This window comes from Eumetopias jubatus, unplaced genomic scaffold (assembly GCF_037043125.1).
Source record: "Eumetopias jubatus isolate StellerSeaLion01/CBP00866 unplaced genomic scaffold, mEumJub1_p1.0 scaffold_6, whole genome shotgun sequence".
NCBI classification, from domain to species: Eukaryota; Metazoa; Chordata; class Mammalia; order Carnivora; family Otariidae; genus Eumetopias; species Eumetopias jubatus.
In genome coordinates this window covers 74,601,729-74,625,381 of record NW_028274812.1, presented here as the reverse complement: position 1 = coordinate 74,625,381, position 23,653 = coordinate 74,601,729, and the positions used below count along the sequence as shown (strand labels likewise).

Here is a 23,653-nt window from a genome sequence, read left to right as displayed (position 1 = left end):
CTAGAATGTTAGAAATTTAAAATTCTGCTTAAGTGCAGAAGTTGCAAAGGGTAACAATCTAAGCTTTATTTGATGAGGCCAAGTAAGGATAAACAAATAAAAAAATACAATTTTGTAGCCAAGTATATTCTTAGATGGTTTCTAAATGCAATGTAATAGATGTTAGCTTTCTATAAATTCCTGTCATCAGGTAATAAAGTGGTAATTTTCTAATTTACCAAGTAGCTTGGGCAACTTTTTGCTTTATCAGTAAAATCTTTGTGCTTCTCAGGACAACTTGGAGGCTTTTCTCTTAGTTTTGTAAATTAATCAAGATTTAAAAAAATTTATTGATAATTCATTGACAGCTTTTAATACTGATTTAAAAAGTAAAAACACTCAAGTTGTTGTTACTATTATTTACATGTGTTCAAAGAACAGAAGTACAAATATCATACCTGAAATAGCTAAGCATTACAAGGTCATTATAAGCCCACAGGAAAAGCTCAATATTAGATACCTTAAATTGTTTACAAGAAATCCTTGATGTTAAGATCCGCTAATGGGTCCTTTGCTGGAGGTTTCTTGGGACTCTGAGTGGCAGGTGTAGGGCTTGGAGAAAGCTAGCGGGGAAAAGCCAGCCCAAGACAGCAGAAACAGAAATCAAACAGAGAGACAGGTAAGCATTAAGCAGAGCACATACCACAGAAAACAAACATGCAGAAGATCAGATGGCTAAAGGTTTACAAAATCTACTTCGTTCTCCTTAGCCACAGTGTTGTTTAATTTTGGTTTCATAAAGTACACTTCAAATGATCTTTGGCTTTCTTGAAATTCTCTGACATCAAATTTAGCCAAAGTAATATTTGAGGACTCTGGTACAACCATACGGATATGAGTTAGGGAAGATGTAGAAAACCAGTCACATTCAGATATTATGAATATAGAATACAATAACACAACAATCAATTGCTCTACACAAAAGCATTTTTACTTTGAGTTATTAGTACCACTAAACTAATAAAGGAATTTTAATGACTTTTCCTTATAGTGAGAGTGAGTTTGAGGGAAAAACTAAAAGGAAATAACTTGCAGAAAGTCACTTAAGAAATTACTTTAAATTATTAGCTAAATATAGTAGAATTTCACATGAAGTATTTTAAATGAAAACCAGTCAAGTCTGGGGGCACTGTTTGTTTCAGATGGAAAAGAGTTTCCCAGGTGTGAATGTCATAAAATTCCAATATTGCCAGTCCAGCTTGTAGAGAAGACTAATTACTAAATGCTATAGGAAAGAACCATATTGCACTTGCTAGCAAAAGCAACAAAGAATTAACTTACCTTGTTTCTGTTTAATTAATACCTAAATTATTTCACTATGTGACAGACATAAGCGGAAGCAGGCTTTTGCAGGAGTGTTAGGCTATGAAGCCTTGAAAAAGGTCATGTGATCTGTATAGAGTAATAATTGACATGGATTCTTTGAGTCTAATTCTTCTCTTATGCTTGTGCCTGGTAGAAATCTCAAAAATCTGGGATTATGGGGGTAGAGATGTATGTTTTTATTGGTTTGGTGAATAAAGCTCCAGAAATAAAGATTTTTAGATTTGTTCCTATGTCTAGAAACTATTGACTGACTGCATTACCTATCAATCAAATTTCCATTTTTTAAAACAGGAATCATTCTTCATAGAAAGATCAGAAAAGATAAATGCAAGGGTTGAAGCTGTTTGGAAGGTAAGAAACTCAAGAATTGAGGGGCGCCTGGGTGGCTCAGTCTGTTAAGCATCTGCCTTCGGCTCAGGTCATGATCTCAGGGTCTTGGGATTGAGCCCCACATCAGGCTCCCTGCTCAGTGGGGAGCCTGCTTCTCCCTCTCCCTCTGCCTGCCGCTCCCCGTGCTCTTGCTCTCCCGCTCTGTTTCTCCCTTTCTTTCTCTCTGACAAGTAAATAAAATCTTAAAAAAAAAAGAAATATAAGAGTTGATTCATCGTTAATAATTTGGTGAGATGACAACATCATGAAGGATGACACCAACCAACTGAGACATAGTGGAATAGTCCAGGAATCAGTAAGGGAAAACAGTATTTTGTTTTCTGAACTTATAAAATCATATTTATTTTACTATTTAGTATAATCACCTCTGCTGCTTCTCTGATAAAGGAAATATAACACAGTTGTTTTTTGTTTTGTTTTGTTTTTAGAGAGGGAGGGAGGGTCAGAGAGAAAGGGAGAGAGAGAGAATCTTAAGTAGGCTCCGCACCCAGGGCAGAGTGTGACCTGACACAGGGCTTGATCTCACAACCCTGAGATCAGGACCTGAGCCCAAATCAAGAGTCGGATACTTAACTGACTGAGCCACCCAGGTGCCCCTACAATCTAAAACTTTTATAAATATGGCATACCATTTCCTAAATCACCATAAATTCAATTAAATGATTAAAACACTATTTTCATCATATTATCTATTTTTTATTCTTTGAATTAAGTAAACTGATGCTATGTAACACTGGTATCATGCAAGAAAAACAGCTACTTTAATAAAATTGTGTTAATTTATTTCTAAAGCTTTTAGCACATAAAATACAATAAGGTTTTTAAAATCTTAAGATTCTTCTTCCAAGTTAATAAAAATAGAAATGTCCTGCCTTTTTTCAAAAAGGTGTTAAATAATCATAGATGTATTCAACCATCAAGGAAACATTCATAATAAATGAGATCCTTCTTAGAATTTAAATATGTCTAGATTAAATTTAAGTCCAACTATTACCCCCTAAACCTTCCTCACTCCCCTCAGAAACAATATGAGGCAGAGTTCATTAGTCTCAGAGCAGACTAGAAAATTACTCATGAAGCCAGTGCTTTGAGTATAGCCTTGAAGGCTAGGGTTTCTCACATTCTAAATTTATCTCTTTGAACACCCACCATTCTCTCTTCTGGTCACTGTGGCTTTTGAAGGGTTAAAGAAGCTGAAAGTGAAATTTGGGAAGAGGCAGATAATAGATTTTGGAGATGATTAAAGGAAGCAAAAGGGATTAAAGTATACTCAGAAAGTTCAAAGTAGGAATCGTATGGATAACAATATAAACATCCATTTGGTGAGTTAAAATATCACAGAAGTGGGGCACCTGGGTGGCTCAGTCGGTTGAGCATCTGACTCTTGATTTCAGCTGAGGTCATGATCTCGGGGTTGGGAGATCGAGTCCTGTGCAGCAGGTGGTCTATTTGAGATTCTTTCCCTCTGCCCCTCCCCCTGCTCCCTCCTCTCAAAATAAAAAATAAATCTTTAAAAAAATATTATAGAAGTGAAACCATTTACTGATACCATTGTAATATATTTGAGCTTTTTGTTTTGGTTTGCTGGGCACGGTGCTAGTAAAGTCATAACATGGTGTTCTGACTCCATCCATGTCAGTTTCTCATGGTAAAAACCTATACCTCCACCTTGGCCAGGCAATATACAAAAGGAATCAAGAACTGGTTACTCATCAACATGACTATCACTATTGGCAGCAAAACATTTCAACAAAGTGTATGTGTTTTACCATCTTGGTAGTAAGAAATTTGGCCTCATCTAAAGGGAGGTTTGTCCTCTGTCCTGGATCCTGGTAGGCAACCTCTAAACCTTCAGAATTTCCTGAGTAACAGGAATGCCTTTGTTATGCAAGGTGGGTTCTTGGAACCACACCTGATAGTTTATATTAACAAGAGGACTGAGGGTGGGGACTAGCCAACCAGAAAGACCAACAATGTGATGAGAGCATCAGGTCTTGGGGGAACATGATATCACCCTGACTTTGAGTGAAGTTGGGGGGGTTGGAGAGTGAGTTCAACCACATGTGCAATAATTCAATCGATCATTCCTACATAAGGCAACTTCAATAAAAAGTCTGCACACTGAAGTGCAGGTGAGCTTCCTGGGTTGGCATCACTGCACGTATACTGCTACACATTGATGTCAGGTGAGTAACACATCCTTGAGGACAAAAAAGCATCATGCTTAGAACCCTCCCAGTTCCAGACTTCACCCTATACATCTCTTCTTTTGGCTAGATCTAATTTGTATCCTTTCACTATAATAAAACTGCAATAAATTTCATGCTTTCCTGAGTTCTGTAAGTTGTTCTAAGATATTGAGAACCTTCAAATCTGTAGGCAGCTGGTCTGAAGTGAAGGGGTAGCTCCTGGGACTCCCAAACTGTGGCTGGTGTCTGAGGTGCACGTAGTCTTGTAGGGACTGCTCCCTTAGACTCTGCAGTTTGGCAAACCTGTTGCTGTTAGCCTCACAATTCTTGGGCACAACTGGCAGCCTGGAGGAGGGTGTCCCTAACCTTGAGTTTAGCTAGTTCTGGGAACACATGATAAAACTCTGGATCAGAAGTACTCATTTTTCTGAAATAAATGCACAGATACTTTAAATGTCTAGTTGTCCCCAGGAACTATTCTGAATTAAGCAGGAGAGGAATGGAGGGACTTAGGAGAGTGAGTTACTTCTATCATTTTCCTCCTTTCCTCCAAACCTCACACTATTGCTCATCTGTCTCCCATGTTCACCCTTTACTTTTTTTTTTTTAAAGATTTTATTTATTTATTCATGAGTGGGAGAGAGAGAGAGGGAGACAGGCAAAGGGAGAAGCAGCCTCCCTCTGCTGAGCGGGGACCCCGATGTGGACTCAATCCCAGGACCCTGGGATCCTGACCTGAGCTGAAGGCAGAAGCTTAACCATCTGAGCCACCCAGGGGTCCTCCTCCTTTACTTCTGCAGAAACAGATATGAGAATTATCTTAGGTAAAAACATTTTTAAAGAGTTTGCCACATGGCAGTTTTATAATGTCACTGTTTTAAGGACATTAAAAAAAACTGACCTGTGTGCCAGGTACAGCCGCAGCTCCAAAGGGTGGCCTCATCATGGGCTGTGCAAACATGACTGGCTGCTGAGGCATCATGGGCATGCCCGTCCCAGCAGGAGGCTGAAAGGGAAGAGCGGTTCACAGCATGAGTGGAATCCACTAGGGGAATGCCTGACACTTAAGTCTTCAATGTTTCTGAAAATCTGTGAGGAAAGCAGGTCTGTGAGAAAGTATAACTTGTAATTTTGAATGATGGGTGCTGTGAGGCTGACAGAGGGCAGAGAATCACCGAGGTATAGTAGAAGCCTGGCTGGCTACGTGGCATCCTTCTCCCAACCAGGCTTTGCTGGTGATTATTTGTCTTCTGTGAGCATAATTCTGAAGAGATAAAACCTTGTTTATTTATGGACTCTGGCCCTAAAATTTGCTAGTGATAAAAGTGGTAAGTGGAAAGTCCGAGTACAGTGATTGAGAGTTGATTTTGATGATTGAGCTAAGAATGTGTTTGGTAAATATTACTCCCCAAATGACAAAACTATATGCTACAGAAATTATTTTGATGACAGAATTTAAGTATTTTATAGCTGACTTTATCATGTCATGTGTAGACTTCTTAATGTCTAATACAGATGACTTAATTTTTTAAGTTATACATTACAGCATTTGGGGCAGAATTATATTCTGTAGCTGTATTTGTTAATCTGGGATTTGGCAAAGGCCTCAGAAATGTCAATTACAATTTCTAGCACAGGTGGCCACTCACCATTCCAAACCCTGCTCCAGGCTGTCCAACAGACGGGGCCCCGGCAACAGGAGGAACCGAACTGGCTGGAGGTACAGCTCCTTGCTACCAAAAAAACCCCACAAAACACACACACACACACACACACACACACACACACACACACACACACACACACACACACACCACCACCAAAAACAAACAAAAAGAACCAACATAATTTGGTTTTAAAATGACAGAATATAATTTTAAAATGTATGCCCCTTTAAATATGTGTGGCTATGTAAAGAAAAATATTTCAGTTTAAATTTTAAAAAATGGCTCTAACACCATGTCAGTGATATGAACAAGGTTACTAACTTGATGTTCATGGCTATGGTGCTATTTGGGCTCCCCAGCTTGCAGCCTACTGACAGCACTGGGCTTCCTCTCTACCTCTTTATAAGCTTCTCCTCTACCCTCACTGTAAATGAGTCAAATTTCTCCAAGCTTGTCTTTTCCTATCATTATATCTTCCTACAGGTACTGGGGTAGACATCTAAAGAATGTGTCTTCATTTACATATCAGTGCTTGGTTTCTATTTGCCCCCATTTTTATTATGTGTGTGTTTTAAGAGTGGGGGAGGGGCAGAGGGACAGGGAGAGAGAGAATCTTAAGCAGGTTCCATGCCCAGCACTGCGGGGCTTGATCTCACAACCCTGAGATCATGACCTGAGCTGAAATCAAGAGTCGGACACTTAACCAACTAAGCCACCCAGGTGCCCCTTGCCCCCTCCCCCATTTTTAGATTCTCCTTTGCTGTATTATACTTCTCTCTGACTTTTTGACTGCTATACATTTGCACAAGAGCCAAAATTAATTTCAAGTTTTAGGAAGCATTTAGAAGACTACACATAACAAAGCACAAATATCCCATTTCAGGTACAGGTTTGACAGTTTTCAGTCATACAACGGGCCCCTAATATTTCTCTTATGTTTAAAACTAACCCTACTGCAATCCCTTAAACTTAACTTAACCATTAAAGCAAAATCCTAATGAAAAAAGAAAATACTATAGTGATGTCAGCAAAAATGGTGAAGTAAGGAACTCTGAAACTCTCCCTAATCCATAAAATCAGTGGAAAAACAGTCAAAATCTATTAGAACCAACTATTTTAGAACTCTGGAAATCAACAAAGCTTGCAGCAACCAAGAAAGTACTTACTCAAGGAAATCAGCTGGATCTTGGCAAGAATAGTGAGCTTTGTGGCATCTTAACTTACCCTAGTGTCATCCACTGTTCTCCAGCTCAGCTGTAGTCTTGAAAATAACAGCTTACATTCTTAGTAATAGTACCAGAGGGAGCAGAATATATTGAATTCTTTATTTTGTCTTGTCTGGGTGGCTCCCTGGAAAGACTGGCCCAAAAGGCTTGTCTTTGTCTCACCAAACTGGGAAAGCACCTAGTGCTAAAGTTGTTACCTGAAGCCACTTGTGGAAAACGTTTACAGGCAAATGTCTCAGTTGTTGCTGTCTGAAGCAATGGATAACAGGGCAAATAGTAGACTAAACAAAAAGCTTGGAGGAAAGTCTGGAGAAGGAGATGTTTGGGGGATTAAGAGTTTAAAAAGCTCAGACATACTCCTGGGAATTCAGAAGTTCATGCACATGCATGTGCATGCTCAGGAAAGACATGAGAAGGCCTCTAGCTGACCCTGAGGCTTTGAGCAAGCAGTATGTGATGGTGATCGCTAAGGCAGAGTGGCAAACCGCCTGGTTGACTCTGAAGACATGCCTCAACACAACTCGAAGCCCCTCTACAAAGACTGGGAGATATTCTGGTTCAAGGAATTTCAGGAGTAGTTATCTAATCATTAGCTGACCACTTAGCTAAAGGAGCAGAGACCTTAATGGTCACACATAATAAAGAACAGAGACTACAGAATTAGTTCAGAATGGTCACTCAACAAAAACACAAACAACAACTACAAAAAAAGTAACCACAACAAACCTGTGGAGAAGGGGTAGAATCTGATCTCTAGAGTTGCCACATTATAATATTCAAAATGTCTAGGTTTCAACAAAAATATTCTAAGGCATACAAAGAAACAAGAACATATAGCCCATATGCAGGAGAAAGATCTCAAATCAATAACCTAAACTTCTACATTGAGGTACTAGAAAAAAGGAAACAAACTAAACCCAAGGTAAGCAGAAGAAGGAACTAATAAATATGGGAGTAGAGACAAACAACAAAAACTGATTGAATAAGTCATAAAAAATCTAAATAGAGGGGCGCCTGGGTGGCTCAGCTGGTTAAGCGACTGCCTTCGGCTCAGGTCATGGTCCTGGAGTCCCGGGATCGAGTCCCACATTGGGCTCCCTGCTCAGCAGGGAGTCTGCTTCTCCCTCTGACCCTCTTCCCTCTCGTGCTCTCTATCTCCCATTCTCTCTCTCTCAAATAAATAAATAAAATTAAAAAAAAATCTAAATAGATGTAAAGAAAAAAACTGTATCAGTAATCAAAAAACTTCCATCAGTAATCAAAAAAGCCCTAAACCATATGATAATTTCAATAGCTGTAGAAAAAGCATTTGATAAAATATAGTACCTGTTGATAAAAACTCTCAACAAAGTAAGTTTAGAGGGAATATACATAATATACATACATACATATATAGTATACATACATGCATATATATAAAATATACAATAAAGACCATATATGAAAAACCTACAGCTAACATCATACTAAATGGTGAAAAACTGAAGGCTTTTTCTCTAAGATCAGGAGCAAGAAAAGGATGTCCACTCTGATCACTTTTATTCAACATAGTACTGAACATCCTAGCTGCAGCAACCAGACAATAAAAAGAAATAAAAGGTGTTCAGATTGGTAAGAGAGAAACAAAACACTTAGCATTTGTAGAAAATATGATACTATACAGAGAAAACCCTAAAGACCCCACCAAAACACATTAGAACTGATAAATGAATTCAGTAAAGTCACAGCATACAAACTCAATACACAGATCTGTTGCATTTCCCTAAACTAATAATGAAGTATCAGAAAGAGAAATTAAGAAAACAGTTGCACCAGAAAGAAGAAAATATCTGGGAATAAATTTAATCAAGGAAGTGAAAGATCTATTCTCTGAAAACAGTAAGACATTGATGAAAGAAATTGAAGAAGATATAAACACATGGAAAGATAGACCTTGCTCATGGATTGGAAGGATTAATATTATTAAAATGTCCATAATACTTAAAGCCATCTACAGATTCAATGCAATTCTTATAAAAAACTAATAGTATTTTTCACAGAACTAGAACAAATCATACTAAAATTTGTATGGAACTACAAAAGACATCAAATAGGCAAAGCAATCTTGAGAAATAAGAACAAGACTGGAGGTACCATAATTCCAGATTTCAAGATACACTACAAAGCTACAGTAATCAAAACAGTATTGCACTGACACAAAAACAGATACAGAGATACGCAGATCAATGGAACAGAACAGAGAGCCCAGAAATAAACCAGAAATTAATCTATTACAAAGGAGGCAAGAATATACAATGGGGAAAAGACAGTGTTTTTAATAAATGGTGTTGTGAAAACTGGACAGCTACATGCAAAAGAATGAAACTGGACCACTGTCATATATCATTCACAAAAATAAACTCGAATGGATTAAAGACCTAAATGTGAGACCTGAGACGATAAAACTCCTAAAAGAAAGCATAAGCAGCAATCTCTTGGATATTGGCCTTAGGAACATATTTATGGATATGTCTCTTCAGGCAAGAGAAACAAAAGTAAAAATAAACTTGAGACCACACCAAAAAAAAAAAAAAATCAAAATCAACAAAACAAAAAGCAACCTAGTGAGTGAGAGAAGATATTTGCAAATAACATATCCAATAAGGGATTAATACTCAAAATATAGAAAGAACTTACACAACTCAACACCAAAAAAACCAATCTGATTAAAAAATGGGCAGAGGACCTGAATAGACATTTTTCCAAAGAAGACCTATAGACAGTGAACAGACACACAAAAAGACGCTCAACACCACTTACCATCAGGAAAATGCAAATTAAAACTGTAATGAGATCTCACCTCACACCTGTCAGAATGGCTAATATAAAAAAGACAAGAGATAACAAGTGTTGGTGAGGGTGTGGAGAAAGGGGAACCCTCATGTGCTGTTGGTGGGAATGTAAATGAGTGCAGTCACTGTGGAAAACAGTATGTAGGTTCCTCAGAAAATTAAAAGTAGAAATATCATATGATCCAGTGATTCCACTACTATTTATCCAAAGAAAATGAAAACATGAATTCAAAAAGATACACGCACCCCTATGTTTATTACAGTATTATTTACAATAGCCAAGATATGGAAACAACCTAAGCATCCATCAAGAGATGAATGGATAAAGAAGATGTGGAATACTTATGAAATAGAATATTATACATCCATAAAGAAGAAAGATCTTGCCCTCTGTGACAACATGGATGGACTTAAAGGGTATCTGCTAAGTGAAATAAATCAGAGAAAGACAAATACCACATGATTTCTCTTAAATATGAAATCTAAAAACCAAACCAAATGAACAAACAAAAACACAGATTCTTACATGTGAATAACTGGTAGTTGCCAGAAGGGAGGTGGGCAGGGATGAGCAAAATAGATGAAGGGGGTCAGGAGGTACAAACTTCTAGTTATAAGAAAAGTACAGCATAGGCAATATAGTCAACAATAAAAACCTTCCACCACAGAAAAGCCCAGAACCTGATGGCTTCACTGGTGAATCCTATTAAGTGTATAATGAAGAATTAATATCAATCCTTCTCAAGCATACAAAAAAAGAAAAAAAAAAGTGGGAGAACACTTTCTAATTATTCTTTGATGCCAGTATTGCCCTGATACCAAAGCCAGACAAGGACATTAGAAGAAGACTACAGACCAATATCCTTTATGAACCCTGATGCAAAAATTCTTGACAAAATACTAGCATACCAAATCCAGAAGCATATTAAAAGCATTATATACCATGACCAAGTGAGATTTATCCCGGAAATGTAAAGTTTGCTCAATGTAATACATATTAACAGAATAAAAGAACAATCAAAAAATACAATAACAATTCATTTACAGTAGCACTATAAGTAAAATACTTAGAAATAAAATTAAGAAAAAAAATATAAGACTTGGGGCACCTGGCTGGCTGAGTTGGAAGAGTGATGTCAGATTTGTGGGTTCAAGCCCCATGTTGGGCATAGAGATTACTAAAAAAAAAAATAAACAAAAAAAGGGCAAGACTTGTTGAGATATTGTTAAACAATTTGTTAAAGCACTGCTGACATCCAAAACTTAGATAGACATCCTGTGTCCAAGGATTAGAAAACTTATTATTAAGATGGCAATATTTCCTAATTGCTTTATAGATGTAGTACAATCCCTATTAAAATTTCATCTTCTTTTGGAAAAATGGACAACTGGAACCTAAAGTTTATATGGAAATGCAAGAGATCCAGAATAGCCAAAACAATCTTGAAAAAGAAGAACAAATTTGGAGGACTTACACTTCCTGCATTCAAAATTTACTACAAAGCTACATCAAAACAATGTCTGGCATAAGGACAGACATATAAATCAGTACAACAGAATAAAGAGTCTGGAAATAAATCCATACACCTATGGTCAACTGATTTTTGACAAGGATGCCAAGACCAATAAGAATAGTTTTTTAATAAATGGTTTTGGGAAAACTGGATTTCCACATGCAAAATAATAAATTTGGACCCCTATGTCACACCACATATGAAAATGAGTCTAAAATAGTGAAAGAGCTAATGTAAGAGATAAAACTATACAACTCTTGGAAGGAAACATAAGTGTAAATCTTCAAGACCTTGGATTAGGCAATGGTTTCTTAAATATGACACCAAGAGCACCAAGCAACAAAAACAGAAATAGATAAGCTGGAGTTTATCAAAGTTTATCAAATTTATCAAACGACACTATCAAGAAAATAAAAAGACAACTCATAGAATGCGAGAAAATATTTGCAAATCATGTATTTAATAAGTATCTAGTATCCAGAGTACATAAAGATCTCTTAGAACTCAACAATAAAAAGACAACCCAAACATAAAATGGGCAAAGGATATGAAGACATTTCTCAAAAAAAAAAAAAAAGATATACTAATGGCCAAGAAGCACATGAAAAAATGGTCAACATCATTTGTCATTAGGGAAATGCATATCACAACCACAAATGATATCTTACATATTGCTGGTGGGTATGTAAAATGAATTGGCTGCTGTGGGAAGGTTTGGCAGTTCCTCAAAAAGCTCAACAGAGGGTTACTCATGAGCCAACAATTCCATTCCTAGGTATATGCCCAAGACAACTGAGGACATATACTCACACACAAACTTCTATACAAATAATAGAAGTATTTTTCATAATAGCCAAAAAGTGGAAACAACACAAATGCCCATCAGTTGATGAAGTGGTATATCTTCTTTGGATAAAACCATGGATTACTCAGCCATAAAAAGGAATGAAGTACTGATACATGCTACAGCATGGATAACCTTGAAAACACTGTGCTAAGTGAAAGAAGCCAGGCACAAAACCCTCCATATTACAGGAGTCTGTTGATATTGAATACCCAGAATAGACAAATCTATAGGAACAGAGTAAGTTATTCAGTGCCAGGGTATAGGGAGAGGAGGAAACTGAAAAGGGACTGTGTTTCTTTCTGGGGTGATGGAGATACTCTGGAATTAAATAATAGTGATGGTTTTACAACATTGCAGATGTACTGAAAATCACTAAACTGTACACTTTAAAATTGTGAAGATGGCGAATTTAGTGTTTATGTAAATTTTATCTCAAAAAATAAAAAAAAGAGAACATATTGAAGGGTAGCAGAATATGCCATCCCTAAGTACGCCTCTTTGACATAATATTATTTTGAGAAACAGCAGATGCAGGAGAAGTTCTGAAAACAGAGTAGAAGTTAAACTTCTGTAAGGGACATTTATATTACAAAGGAAATCTCTGGAAATTTCCGTTTGTAAGGATCTCTCCCGCTGTAGCAGGAAGAGAAGGTTGACTAAATCACAAGAGGATCTTATCAATGGAGAAGACACTGCCTGAAATCTACAAAACAAATCTTACCTTTCGATTACCCTGCTTTTCCTGGTAATTTCCCCCTCCTGGCCACTGAACAGCTTGCTTGCTTTTGTCTTCAGCTGAAGATGGTGCTGAAGTCAGTGGCTTAGGCTACCTTGTGGAGTTACTCATGTTTTCCTGGGTAGCTCCCCTATACATACATACGTACATATATATACATATACATATACATATACATATATATATATATGAGGTATACATATTAATAAACTGTTTTTCTCTTGCTAACCTGTCTTTCATTATAGGAGTCTCAGCCAAGAATTCAGAAAGTTAGAGGGCAAGTTATTTTTCCTCCCCTATGCTACAGGTCTTATATTTTCAGATTCACTCTTTACTCATCATTTCAATAGGTTAGGTGGTAGACTATTCACCAGACCCAGAATCCTATCATTTACCAGGATTGTATCATACAGTGATAACTGTATTATTTACCAGAATTGTTATCATTAGAACTTCAGGATATGAAAGAAAAAAGGTTTTTACTAGTTATCAAAATGAAATGAACTTGTAGAAATTCCTGAGCAAATAAATGGGTCAAATATTTTAAAGATAGCCTAAGTTTGCTATTTTGCCCAAATAGATTAACTCTTAATAATTTACTCCCCAAATATTATTTATCCTAATTTTTTTTTGTTTTCTTTTTCAATGTTCAACTGAATGTTTCTTCTGTAGGCATATGAAAATGTTGTTTTTAGGGAAAAAATTGTGGATTCTGTGGTCTCTTGCCAAATGCATATATTTCTGAATTTCAAGTATCTTCCCAGTTTGTCTGATGAAAACTTAAGAGGTCTGTTGTGCACTGGAAAACAGGAAGAAGTAGCCGTGGAAACACAGGGTCCTTGATGGCCATGACAACTGAGCCCTGCCAGCAGACATATTTCAAGGGTTCAAGTCCTGTTAACAATTTTTAGATCTAACTTGAGTTCTGTGCTGACAAATTCTATAGCTGCACCTCCAAACAGCAACTGAGGGAAATTTGAAAGAAACTGGGAAGAGTAACCTCAGCTCTTGTCTATCAGGACAAACTAAAAGGCAGCAGAAGGATGCTCATCCTCACATCTGCCCTTTCATCTCCTATTTGAAAGGAGAGGTCTACAGATTACCAGGAAATATGGAAACACTGCTTTGCTGCTTCTGAGGCAAAGTCTTATGTCAGTCATCTCTCTTCTTTTTCTTGAATATTCTTAGAAAAGAAGACTCAAACATATTTTAAGGAATAGGAAAGTAGAAGAGACCTTTTATGAAAGAACTGGCTGGAGGGAAGAAGCCAGAGGCCTTCTTACAGAATTAAGCCAGAATAATTTCTCGAAGTAAAAGCAAAGCCAGAGCTTTGTTAAAGAAGAGCTTTGCAGTAAATGGGATAAAGGGCAGTGAATTTACATAGACTGCATCTAAGACTTTATCTTAACAAAGATAAAATAACTCTGCATTTGACCGCCTTTATATTGTTGTCTAAAATGTCAAGGAAAATAAACAAAAGAAACAGAACTACATGTTAACTCTGCCCTCCTGATAAATTATTTCTGTTGTTCTAGTTTCTTTCCACAGCTGTTGTGGATACTTTATGCTAAAGCATAATGTCTGTTCCTCTCGAGTTTAATTACAAACAACTTAAAGCCTTCTGCTTCATAAATAAAAATAAGGAGTTTTGGAGTTTTAAAAACAATGAGAATATTAATCTCATTCTCAGTGATGGTGCCTGCCAATCAGATAATTAGTGGCCTTGCTGTCCTGAAGAAGCAAAACAGCTGTTAAATATCTGATAAATTCCCAACCTTGTATGGTTACAGTCTTGATCTCAGGAAATGTGTTGACCAAGTAAGCTCTCCAACTTAATCATATTTTTTTTTTTTTTTTTTGAGAGAGAGAAAGAGGAGGGGAAGAGCGAGGAGGGAATCTTAAGCAGGCTCCACACCCAGTGCAGAGGCCAATGTGGGGCTCCATCTTATGATCCTGATATCATGATGTGAGCCAAAATCAAGAGTTGTATGCTTAATGAACTGAGCCACCCAGGGGTCCCTGAATACTATTTTTAAAGTAGTTCTCCTTTGTCTGCTTCCTGGTTAAATGGCCTCATTGCTTAGTGAACTGCCCCATAAGGAAACCTGGACAACCACTGCCTTCTGGCTTCATTCACAATGATCACCAGTAGTGTGGATTCTACCTGAAATTTTCTTTTTTGTCTTCCTTTCCACCTTCAATTCAGGCTCTCAACCACTTTTTGTTTTAAGCCTACATTTGATCTGCCAAATACCCATATTCTCACCAGCCTTTCCTCCAGTCTACCTTAGATTCTGTTAGCACCTATCACCATGACTGTTCTGAAATCAACCTGTTAAAAACCAATTAAAAGGAGCGCCTGGGTGGCTCAGTTGGTTAAGCGACTGCCTTCAGCTCGGGTCATGATCCTGGAGTCCCAGGATTGAGTCCCGCATCGGGCTCCCTGCTCAGCGGGGAGTCTGCTTCTCCCTCTGACCCTCTTCCCTCTCGTGCTATCTCTCATTCTCTCTCTCTCAAATAAATAAAAAAAAAATCTTAAAAAAAAAAGCAATGAAAAGATTATCCTGCTGATAAGGATGACACCACTAAAGTATAAACTTCTCAGAACACATGGTGCCTCTCTAAGTTTGCATAGAAGAGAATAGGAAAATTAGTTCCTTTAATTTGGTAATGATAATATAAATTGTGAGATTTGATGTCAATATGTGGTATTCAGAGATTTATAAGATCAGTTCTAAAGAAGCCCTTTCTTTCTTTAGGGATTCTATTTACATTTATTAACTCTCTTTCCCTCTATCCCCAACAAGATAGTAGCTCTCAATGTTTCTGTTTCTGAGAACGCAGTGCAGCCCCCTAAGACAGAGAACTATCTGCTTATGGTCTCGGCATTTCTCTGGGCCACCAGCTACAGCTAAACACTTGAGGTCCAGAGTAACAATTATGCTCCTTTCACCCTCAAAATGAGTCCTGGTTTGGCCAATAAATTATATGGTCGTCCTAGGCATAGGTCAGTTTAAGAGATATATAGTTTTTTACTAAGTATCCTTTGTAAAATTAAAACGGAACTCCTTATTTTATAGCCAAACATGATCATCTTAAACACTGTTTTAAGATAATCCAAAGAAATATTTAAAGAGATAAGTACCTAGATACAATAGGCAATTTTTTCATTGTTATTTGTTAGAAATTATGCCTTAAAATTAAGATCTTTCAGACTTTGAGCTCACCAAAGGCAGAGAATATTAGTCCTTAAATTTCCTTCATTCTAACTAACAACCATGGGGTTAGGTAAGGAGACTAGAGGTTTTGAAAACTCAATACTGAGCGCAGAATGTTTTTTCTTATAGAAACTATGGTATAAATTGTAATTCGATTAATACTATCAGTATTGTTTAGTGGTAAATTTTAGTTTAAAAGGTCTTTTTCCAATTGGTTTAAACTTATTTTTATTTATTAAACTGTAATAAAACTGTTTATATATAAAACATTACTATTTATCAAGTTATTTAAAAGAAAACATTTTAAATTCTAAAATTCAAGTATTTAATTTGTGGAGCATGATTACTTTTAATGGCATCTAAAGTGTTTATATTCTAATTTATATTAATTTTCTTCCATGTGTTTGGCTGGGGTTGGTGGTGATAGTTAGGAATTAATTCAGGCAACAAGGAGAGATGGCATCAAGAAAGCCTTAGAGAATAGTGTGAGTTAAGTGCAGGGAGTAAGCCAAGGTGAAATTACAAATAAGCTTGGGAAACAGTGACTAGCATTGTTTTTGCTAAAAATGGGGCATACACAGGAAAACAGTAAATTTTCCTACCCTGGAAATGTCTTTTTTGTGGTTTCAAATCTCACAAAATAATGAATTCCAGTGAGATGCTCTTTCCAGAATGAATGATGATATTAATCGAGATTTAATACACAAAAATGAAATCTATTTACATGTTATAGAAAAGATGGTGTTGGTAGTTTCAATTTAAAAAAATGGCGAGCAGAATTAATAGGGTTTTAAAATGAAAGTCCACTTACACAATAGAAAACTGCCCCATCTTTCTGGTAAGAAAAAAACATTTTTCCTTACTTATTAAGACAATCACGTAACTTGGGCAAGAAAGCAGATAAAAATATAGATAATGATCAATGATGTTCAAGACTTTTGAAAAGTTGTTTCCATAATCGTGTAAATATAGAACTGATAGCTAAAGAAGCTTAAACACTATTTTGAAATAATGAAAATAAAAAATAGGTCACAATCTTTATTAAATAGAAAGTTAATGCAAGTTGCATTTTGGTAAATATTGCTTATGGCTTAGGTTCCTTCCATGTGGGTGAAAAAATAAAATGTCAGTAGCAAAATTAAACAAAGTGCACTCGGCCCTATACACCAGGAAAGTGGCAAAATGTCAGCACCACCCTGGCCTCAGGTGGCTACGTACCAAAGGTGCACTTGGTGGGACGCCTGCTGACCAGGTTGCGGGGGCTACTTTCGGCTGCCAGTTGGCTCCACCAGTCAACTTTTTCTCTCCTGCATTCCACTGAAGATCTCCCCTAAAATCAAGCGGGCAAAAATACACAAAAGTATTAAAAGACACTAATCAGAAAAGAGTGTGTGTGGCTCATTAGATGCTTTAATTTGGGGTTAGAAGCAGTCTGAGTTATTGAGAGAACAGGTTAAAAATTATAAAGGAGTCTTATCATATTATACTTAAGAAAGCATAAAAGCATTTGATAAAAAAAAATCATTTAGAGTTTACATCTCAGTGGTAACAGGAATTTCCTATCACTTCCAATAGAAAAATGTGTCACAAAATTCAACTGAATTCCTCACTGGTTATAAAAAATTCCAAATAAATGTATTATAAAAACTATATACCTGTACTCTCTCAAATACCTATATTTTGTTTCATACATGATGGTACTTCTAGATCTGAGAGGGCTCATCAGAAGGTTTCACACAACTATATCATGACTATAACCTGCCTTACAGTGAATTGTAAGATACATCTATTGTAAAATACATCCCCATTTTAGAAATGTTGAAAAGTGCATTTAAAGAAAAGGCAAATTGTTTATTATTCTTACTATGCTCCTTAAAATTGATCCTTCATGAGAGACTTTTTAAACCAATGTTAGCTAGGAATAGTGTAATGATTCTAGAATTTAAAGCTTCTAGAATTTAAAGCTATTAAAGCACTCAAACCATAATTCCCAAGTATTTCTAGCCTAACTTAGTGGTAATCTTGGAGACTAAAATAGATTGTCCTTTTTCATTGCAGAGCCAAGAGTCTGGAAGTTCTAGTAGAATAACAACAAAAACAAAAATCCAGAATGTAATAAAAACGAATTTTGAAATTACCTAGCCTGAGAGTGAGTTATTGCTCCAATGAATTTAATAGTCTCAAATACAAATACATTGTCACAAAAAAGCCAGATAACTTCAAAAACACTTACTTTTTGGATGTGGTACCAGAAATTCCAAGATCTATAAAAGGATAAAAGAAAACAGAATTTAAACCTCTATACTCAGCTTAAATGATATGACATTTAAAAGATCAAAGAGTCAGAGGTCTAGAAAAAGTCCATATTTTGCCTAAGAATGACTGTATTCAATTTTACAAAGGAGAAACTATGTTAGGAAACATGTTCAGAAATCTAACATTTTCTTTTACTTCACGTTATACTTAAGGATCACAATTTAATGGCAACTGGTGTCTAGGAAAGAATAAACATAGCAGGCTGGAGACTATTCTCTTAGAAAGGCCTATGTGCCTGGCATCTGGGACCTAGCTTAGTAAACTGTTCTCTATCCTGAGAGAATACTTTTCCTAATGATAACGGTGGCTTACTGTGACTAAACTGTTTGTACAAACAATGTGGTTCGTGCTGAACACCTGCTTTCCTTCTGCGAGACTGAGACTTTGGGACATGTTAGGCACAGAGGAGCTGCATGATCAGCATCCAACAAAACCCCTGGGTGTGGAATCTCTACAGGGCTTCCACGGGCAGGAACATCAGGCATGTTGCCACATTTTCTTATGCTTTTCCCCTCACGGGAAGGGGAGAGCATAAGGAAGTCGGTAGGTGGATTCATCCAAGCTCTGCCGTGTCTTTTTCCCTGATGATCCAGCTGCGTGTCCTTATTATGCTGCTATAATAAATCTTAGCTGTGAGTACAACCAGGTGCTGGGTCCTGTGAGTCCTAGCAAATCTCTGAGTGAAGTTGTGTTGGGGACCCCAGAACTGGCTTATTCATTCTACTCTAATCTCAGTTTATGTATTACTTCAGCAAATACCTCTACAAATGCCAGGCACTGTTCTAAGCACTTGGGATATATTAGTGAGGAAAATGAAGATCCCAACCCTGGAGAAATTTGCATTCTAATAGGGTGAGATAGATGATAAAACAATAAAATAATAAATTACATAGGTCCCTAGAAGGTGATAGGAAAGCCCATGGGAAAAAGCAAAGGAAGGGTAGGGTACGAGGGATCTGGTCAGGTAGGACGAGGGTGAGGGGCAGGCAGCATTAAATGGGGTGCTCAGGGAAGCCTCATGGAGAAGGCGAGATTTGAGCAAAGTTGAGCAGAGGTGTGGTGGAAGAGCTTTCTAGGCTACTTATGTGCAGTACTCTCTGCCTACAGGTAAGTCTGTTTCACCTTTGGAGAAACTGCCAAACTGCTTTCCACAGTTACATTTTCACCAGCCATGTTAGAGAGTTTCATTTTTCTCCACATTCTCATCAACACTAGTTATTGTCTTTCCTAATTATAGCCATCTGCATGGGTGAGAAGTGGTATGTCATGCAGTTTTGATATGCATTTCCCAGATGACCGGTGTGGAGCCTCTTTTCATGTGCATATTGGCCACATGTCTATATTCTTTGGAGAAATGCCTATTTAAATCATTTGACCATTTTAAAATTGGGTTATTTGTCTTTTCATTATTGAGTTGTAAGAGTTCTTCATTCTGGGTATAAGTTCCTTATCAGATATATGTTCTACAAATACCTTCTCCCATTCTGTGGGTTAGTTTTCACTTTCTGGATAGTGTCATTTGTATCATAGAAGTTTTTAATTTTAACGTAGTTCCATTTATCCATTTTTATCAATTGTTGCTTGTGCTTTTGGTGTCATATCAAGAACATTATCCAATCCAAGGTCATGAAGATTTATTTACTAATACATTTTCTTCCTAGAGTTTTATAGTTTTAGCTCCTACATTTAGTTCTCATCTACTGTGAATTAATTATTTTAGAGTAGGCAAGATAGCTAACTCTATCCTTTTGCATGTGGATATCCAGCTGACCCAGCACCATTTGTCGAAAAGACAACTCTTTTCCCGTTGAACTGTCGTGGCACTTTTGTTGATAATCAATTGAGCACAGATATATAAGTTTATTTCTAGACTGTCATTCTATTCCATTGGGGTATATGCCTATCTTATGCAGCAGTACCACTTAATGACTATAGCTTTGTAGTAAGTTTTCAAATCATGAAGTGTGAGTCTTCCAAGGTTATGCTTTTTTATTTAGAGTGTTTGGCTCTTCTGACCTCCTTGCATTTCCATATGAATTTTAGGTTCAGCTTGTCAATTTCTGTAAAAAAGCAAACTAGAATATTGGTAGGGAGTATGTAGATAATTTTTTTTCAGTTTTGGAAGGTATTTTAATTATTATTTTATTTATTATTATTATCTTAGAGAGAGAGAGAGAGCACAAGAGGGAGGGCTGGGGAGGGGAGAGAGAGGGAGAGAAAGAATCCTAAGTGACGTGAGGCTTGATCCCACAACCCTGAGATCATGACCTGAACTGAAATCAAGAATCAGACACTTAACTGACTGAGCCACCCAGGCGCCCCAGAAGATACTTTCATTAAAAAAATGTTTACCTATAGTGAAAATCAGTGTTTTCTTGGGGGGGAGGTGAGTTGTTACATTTCTATAAATTTTGATAAATACATGAATTCATGTAATCATTACTATAATCAGGACACATAGCAATTTAATTACTCAGAAATATTCTCTCTTGCTACCATTTGCAATAAAAAATGCACTCTCAGCAGTTAGAGGTATAAATCCTTTATTTCTAAAGGAGAATCTGGATGATACATTGGAGTGCCAGCAAAAGCAGTTACCACTGGCAACCATCCTTCAGTGAGATGAAATTTTAAAGTAGGAACAAATACTCAAATAACCTCTCCATGGGTGTCATCAAAGCATTTTCATGGATGCCCAGACAAGGAACAATGAATGGGAAGCAAAAGTATGTCCACTGGATAATTCACAGGAAAAAAAGTCTGTATCAAGGACCTTCTAAAGCCTTGAGAAAAGTGAAAGGTATCTGCAATGGTGAACCCATTCACCTTAATGAAGAATCAAATTCAGAGTTAAAAAGAAAAGGTCAATCTTTATACCAGCTGCCCTCATGTCCTAGGACTCTCTCCTTCACTTGCCCATCTCCAGTCTCTGGTCTTCTTGTTCTTCCTTGAACATGCCAGGCAGTTTTCTGCCCCAGTGCCTTTGCACTGGCTGTCTCCTTTGCCTGCAAATATTCTCCTTCAGATATCCATGTGGCTCATCCGTTTATCTTCAAATCTTGGCTCAAATTGTACCTTCTCAGTGAGACCTACTCTACCTCCCACTCTGCAGCATTCCCAATTCCTCCTTGCCTGGTCTGTTTCTTCTCCATAGTGCTTATATGACCTAACATACTATAGAATTTATTTGAAAATGTTTGTTTGTCTCTCCCCTTGCTGAGTACCCTAAGAACAGAAATTTATACCTATTTTGTTTGATGATTTATCTTTAGAACCTGGAAGAGTGCTTGGTACTCAATAAATACTTGTTCAGTGAGTAACTTAAGTTCACATGGATGGGGGCACCTGGGTGGTTCAGTCGGTTAAGCGTCTGCCTTCCTGGGATCAAGCCCTGAATCAGGCTCCCTGCTCAGCGGGAAGCCTGCTTCTCCCTCTCCCACTCCCCCTGCTTATGTTCCCTCTCTCGCTGTGTCTCTCTCTGTCAAATAAATAAATAAATAAAATCTTTAAAAAAAATTCACATGGATGCTCAATTGTCAATATTTAAGTTACTCTATGTTCTTATTTCCAAATGAAATGAAAAATTAAGTACTTACTATACATAATGCACTTGGTTTCACACTTTCATATGCTAATTATACCTGTAGTAATTTAGATTAAAAATGGCGTGGGGACAGCTTGTGAGACAATGGCACAGCAACTGTTCATCTTCCAAGGAACTGTACTGGGTAAGGCACTAAGAATTTCTGTCCACTCCTTGATATACTCACCCACAAGTGAATCCAGAAAAAAATACATATAAAGACATAGAGAAAAAAAATCGCATATGATGCAGTAGAAAACAAATCAAAACAAAAACTGTATTACTCACTGCCTACTAAGCTGGCAAGAGATGAGTCAAGGTCACTCCCAAGGGCTTTGCTTGCTGCCATAGCTGGACTGGGGGGTACCATTGAAATGGGTGCAGGCTGCCCGGCTGGTGCCATGGTTGGCATCAGTAGATCACCTAGACCATCAAACACTGGAAATCAAATAGACCAGGTTCAGAATGACTGGGGGAAAAAAAAGGCCATATGCAAAATTAAAGGGAAATTATCTTCTGAAAAACGATAAAACAAGTAAATATACAATCTTACAAAAGAGATAGTATGTAATCCATACTTTTTTATGACTATAACACCAAGAAGAACATTTCTACCTATGTCTACTCATAAAGTACAGAAATACTAGTAAACAAAGATGGAAAAAAAATCTGTGTAATGTACAGGAAAGAGCACAGATTTTTGGGGTTGGAATTAGGCTCAAATTTAGTTGCATGCCTCACTAGCTATGTGACTTTGAGAAAGTTACCACCTGAGGTTTAGTTTTCTATCTGTATAAATGGGGAGGGTACTACTACCACATGGTTTTGTTGTGAAGATTAAATTAGATAATATATATGTCTTTATTATAATGCTTGCTCTATACAGGCAGTCAGTAAGTGGTAGCCACTGATACGCTTATTAAAAACAATCGCCGAGGGGCGCCTGGGTGGCTCAGTCGTTAAGCGTCTGCCTTCAGGTCAGGTCATGATCCCGGGGTCCTGGGATCGAGCCCCGCATCGGGCTCCCTGCTCGGCGGGAAGCCTGCTTCCCCCTCTCCCACTCCCCCTGCTTGTGTCCCCTCTCTCGCTGTGTCTCTCTCTGTCAAAGAAATAAAATCTTAAAAAAATATATATTTAAAAACAATCGCCGAAATACTTTCTATTGAAAATGGTAGTAATTTACAGCAAAGCCCAAGTAATTTATTCTCAGATCCTACAATGCTTATCTTTTTTCTCTATAATGCTTATCTTTAAAAACAATTCTTAAATGAGAAAAGAAGGCTGGACCTCCTGGTTTCCTATGAAGTCAGTGTTGGAATAAAACCTGATCTAATGGGCTGGATGTAGTAATAAGTATCTGAAAAACAGTTGACCATATTTTAGAAGTAAAAATTTTGACCCCCCCTTCATTATTAGCAGTCAATTTTGGTTCTAACTTTAAAGGAATGTTTAAAGGGAAAACTCTTTTAACTATTGGGAATCATGCTGTTATTGATGGTTCCTGATCACTATATAACCAATTACCAACTTGCTTAGTTCCTAGAATACAGAAAGACCATTCAAAATACAGACTCAGAGGATTTGCATTAATTGGTGTTAATATCTTATCCTCGTCAAAATTTTTGTGGTTAATTTTCATTAAAAAATTTTGAACATTTATCGTCAACACTACTGTACAATAATTCTAAATTGGAAAAAGACAGCACTGGCAATAGAAGCAACCAAATTGTCAGGCGGGGGATATATTTAGGGTGTTTTCTGAAACACATTT

The 23,653-nt window shown here is 37.1% G+C and overlaps 1 protein-coding gene across 26 annotated transcripts in view; it reads right to left on the bottom strand.

Annotated features, from left to right (window-relative positions):
* Positions 1-509: 509 nt before the first annotated feature.
* Positions 510-23,653, bottom strand: part of SNAP91 (synaptosome associated protein 91) — a 139,902-nt gene continuing 116,758 nt past the window's right edge. For 18 of the 26 annotated variants that reach the window (XM_028108074.2, XM_088024288.1, XM_088024299.1 and 15 more), the window contains 6 exons: positions 22,171-22,320; positions 18,217-18,247; positions 17,202-17,313; positions 5,594-5,677; positions 4,846-4,950; positions 510-602 (listed from right to left, as the gene is read on the bottom strand). In XM_028108074.2, coding sequence (XP_027963875.1) covers positions 510-602; positions 4,846-4,950; positions 5,594-5,677; positions 17,202-17,313; positions 18,217-18,247; positions 22,171-22,320 — 575 coding nt within the window. Of the gene's footprint in view, positions 603-4,845; positions 4,951-5,593; positions 5,678-16,794; positions 16,819-17,201; positions 17,314-18,216; positions 18,248-22,170; positions 22,321-23,653 lie in introns of all 26 variants that reach the window. The other 8 variants (XM_088024290.1, XM_088024291.1, XM_088024300.1 and 5 more) reach the window with 3 other exon arrangements.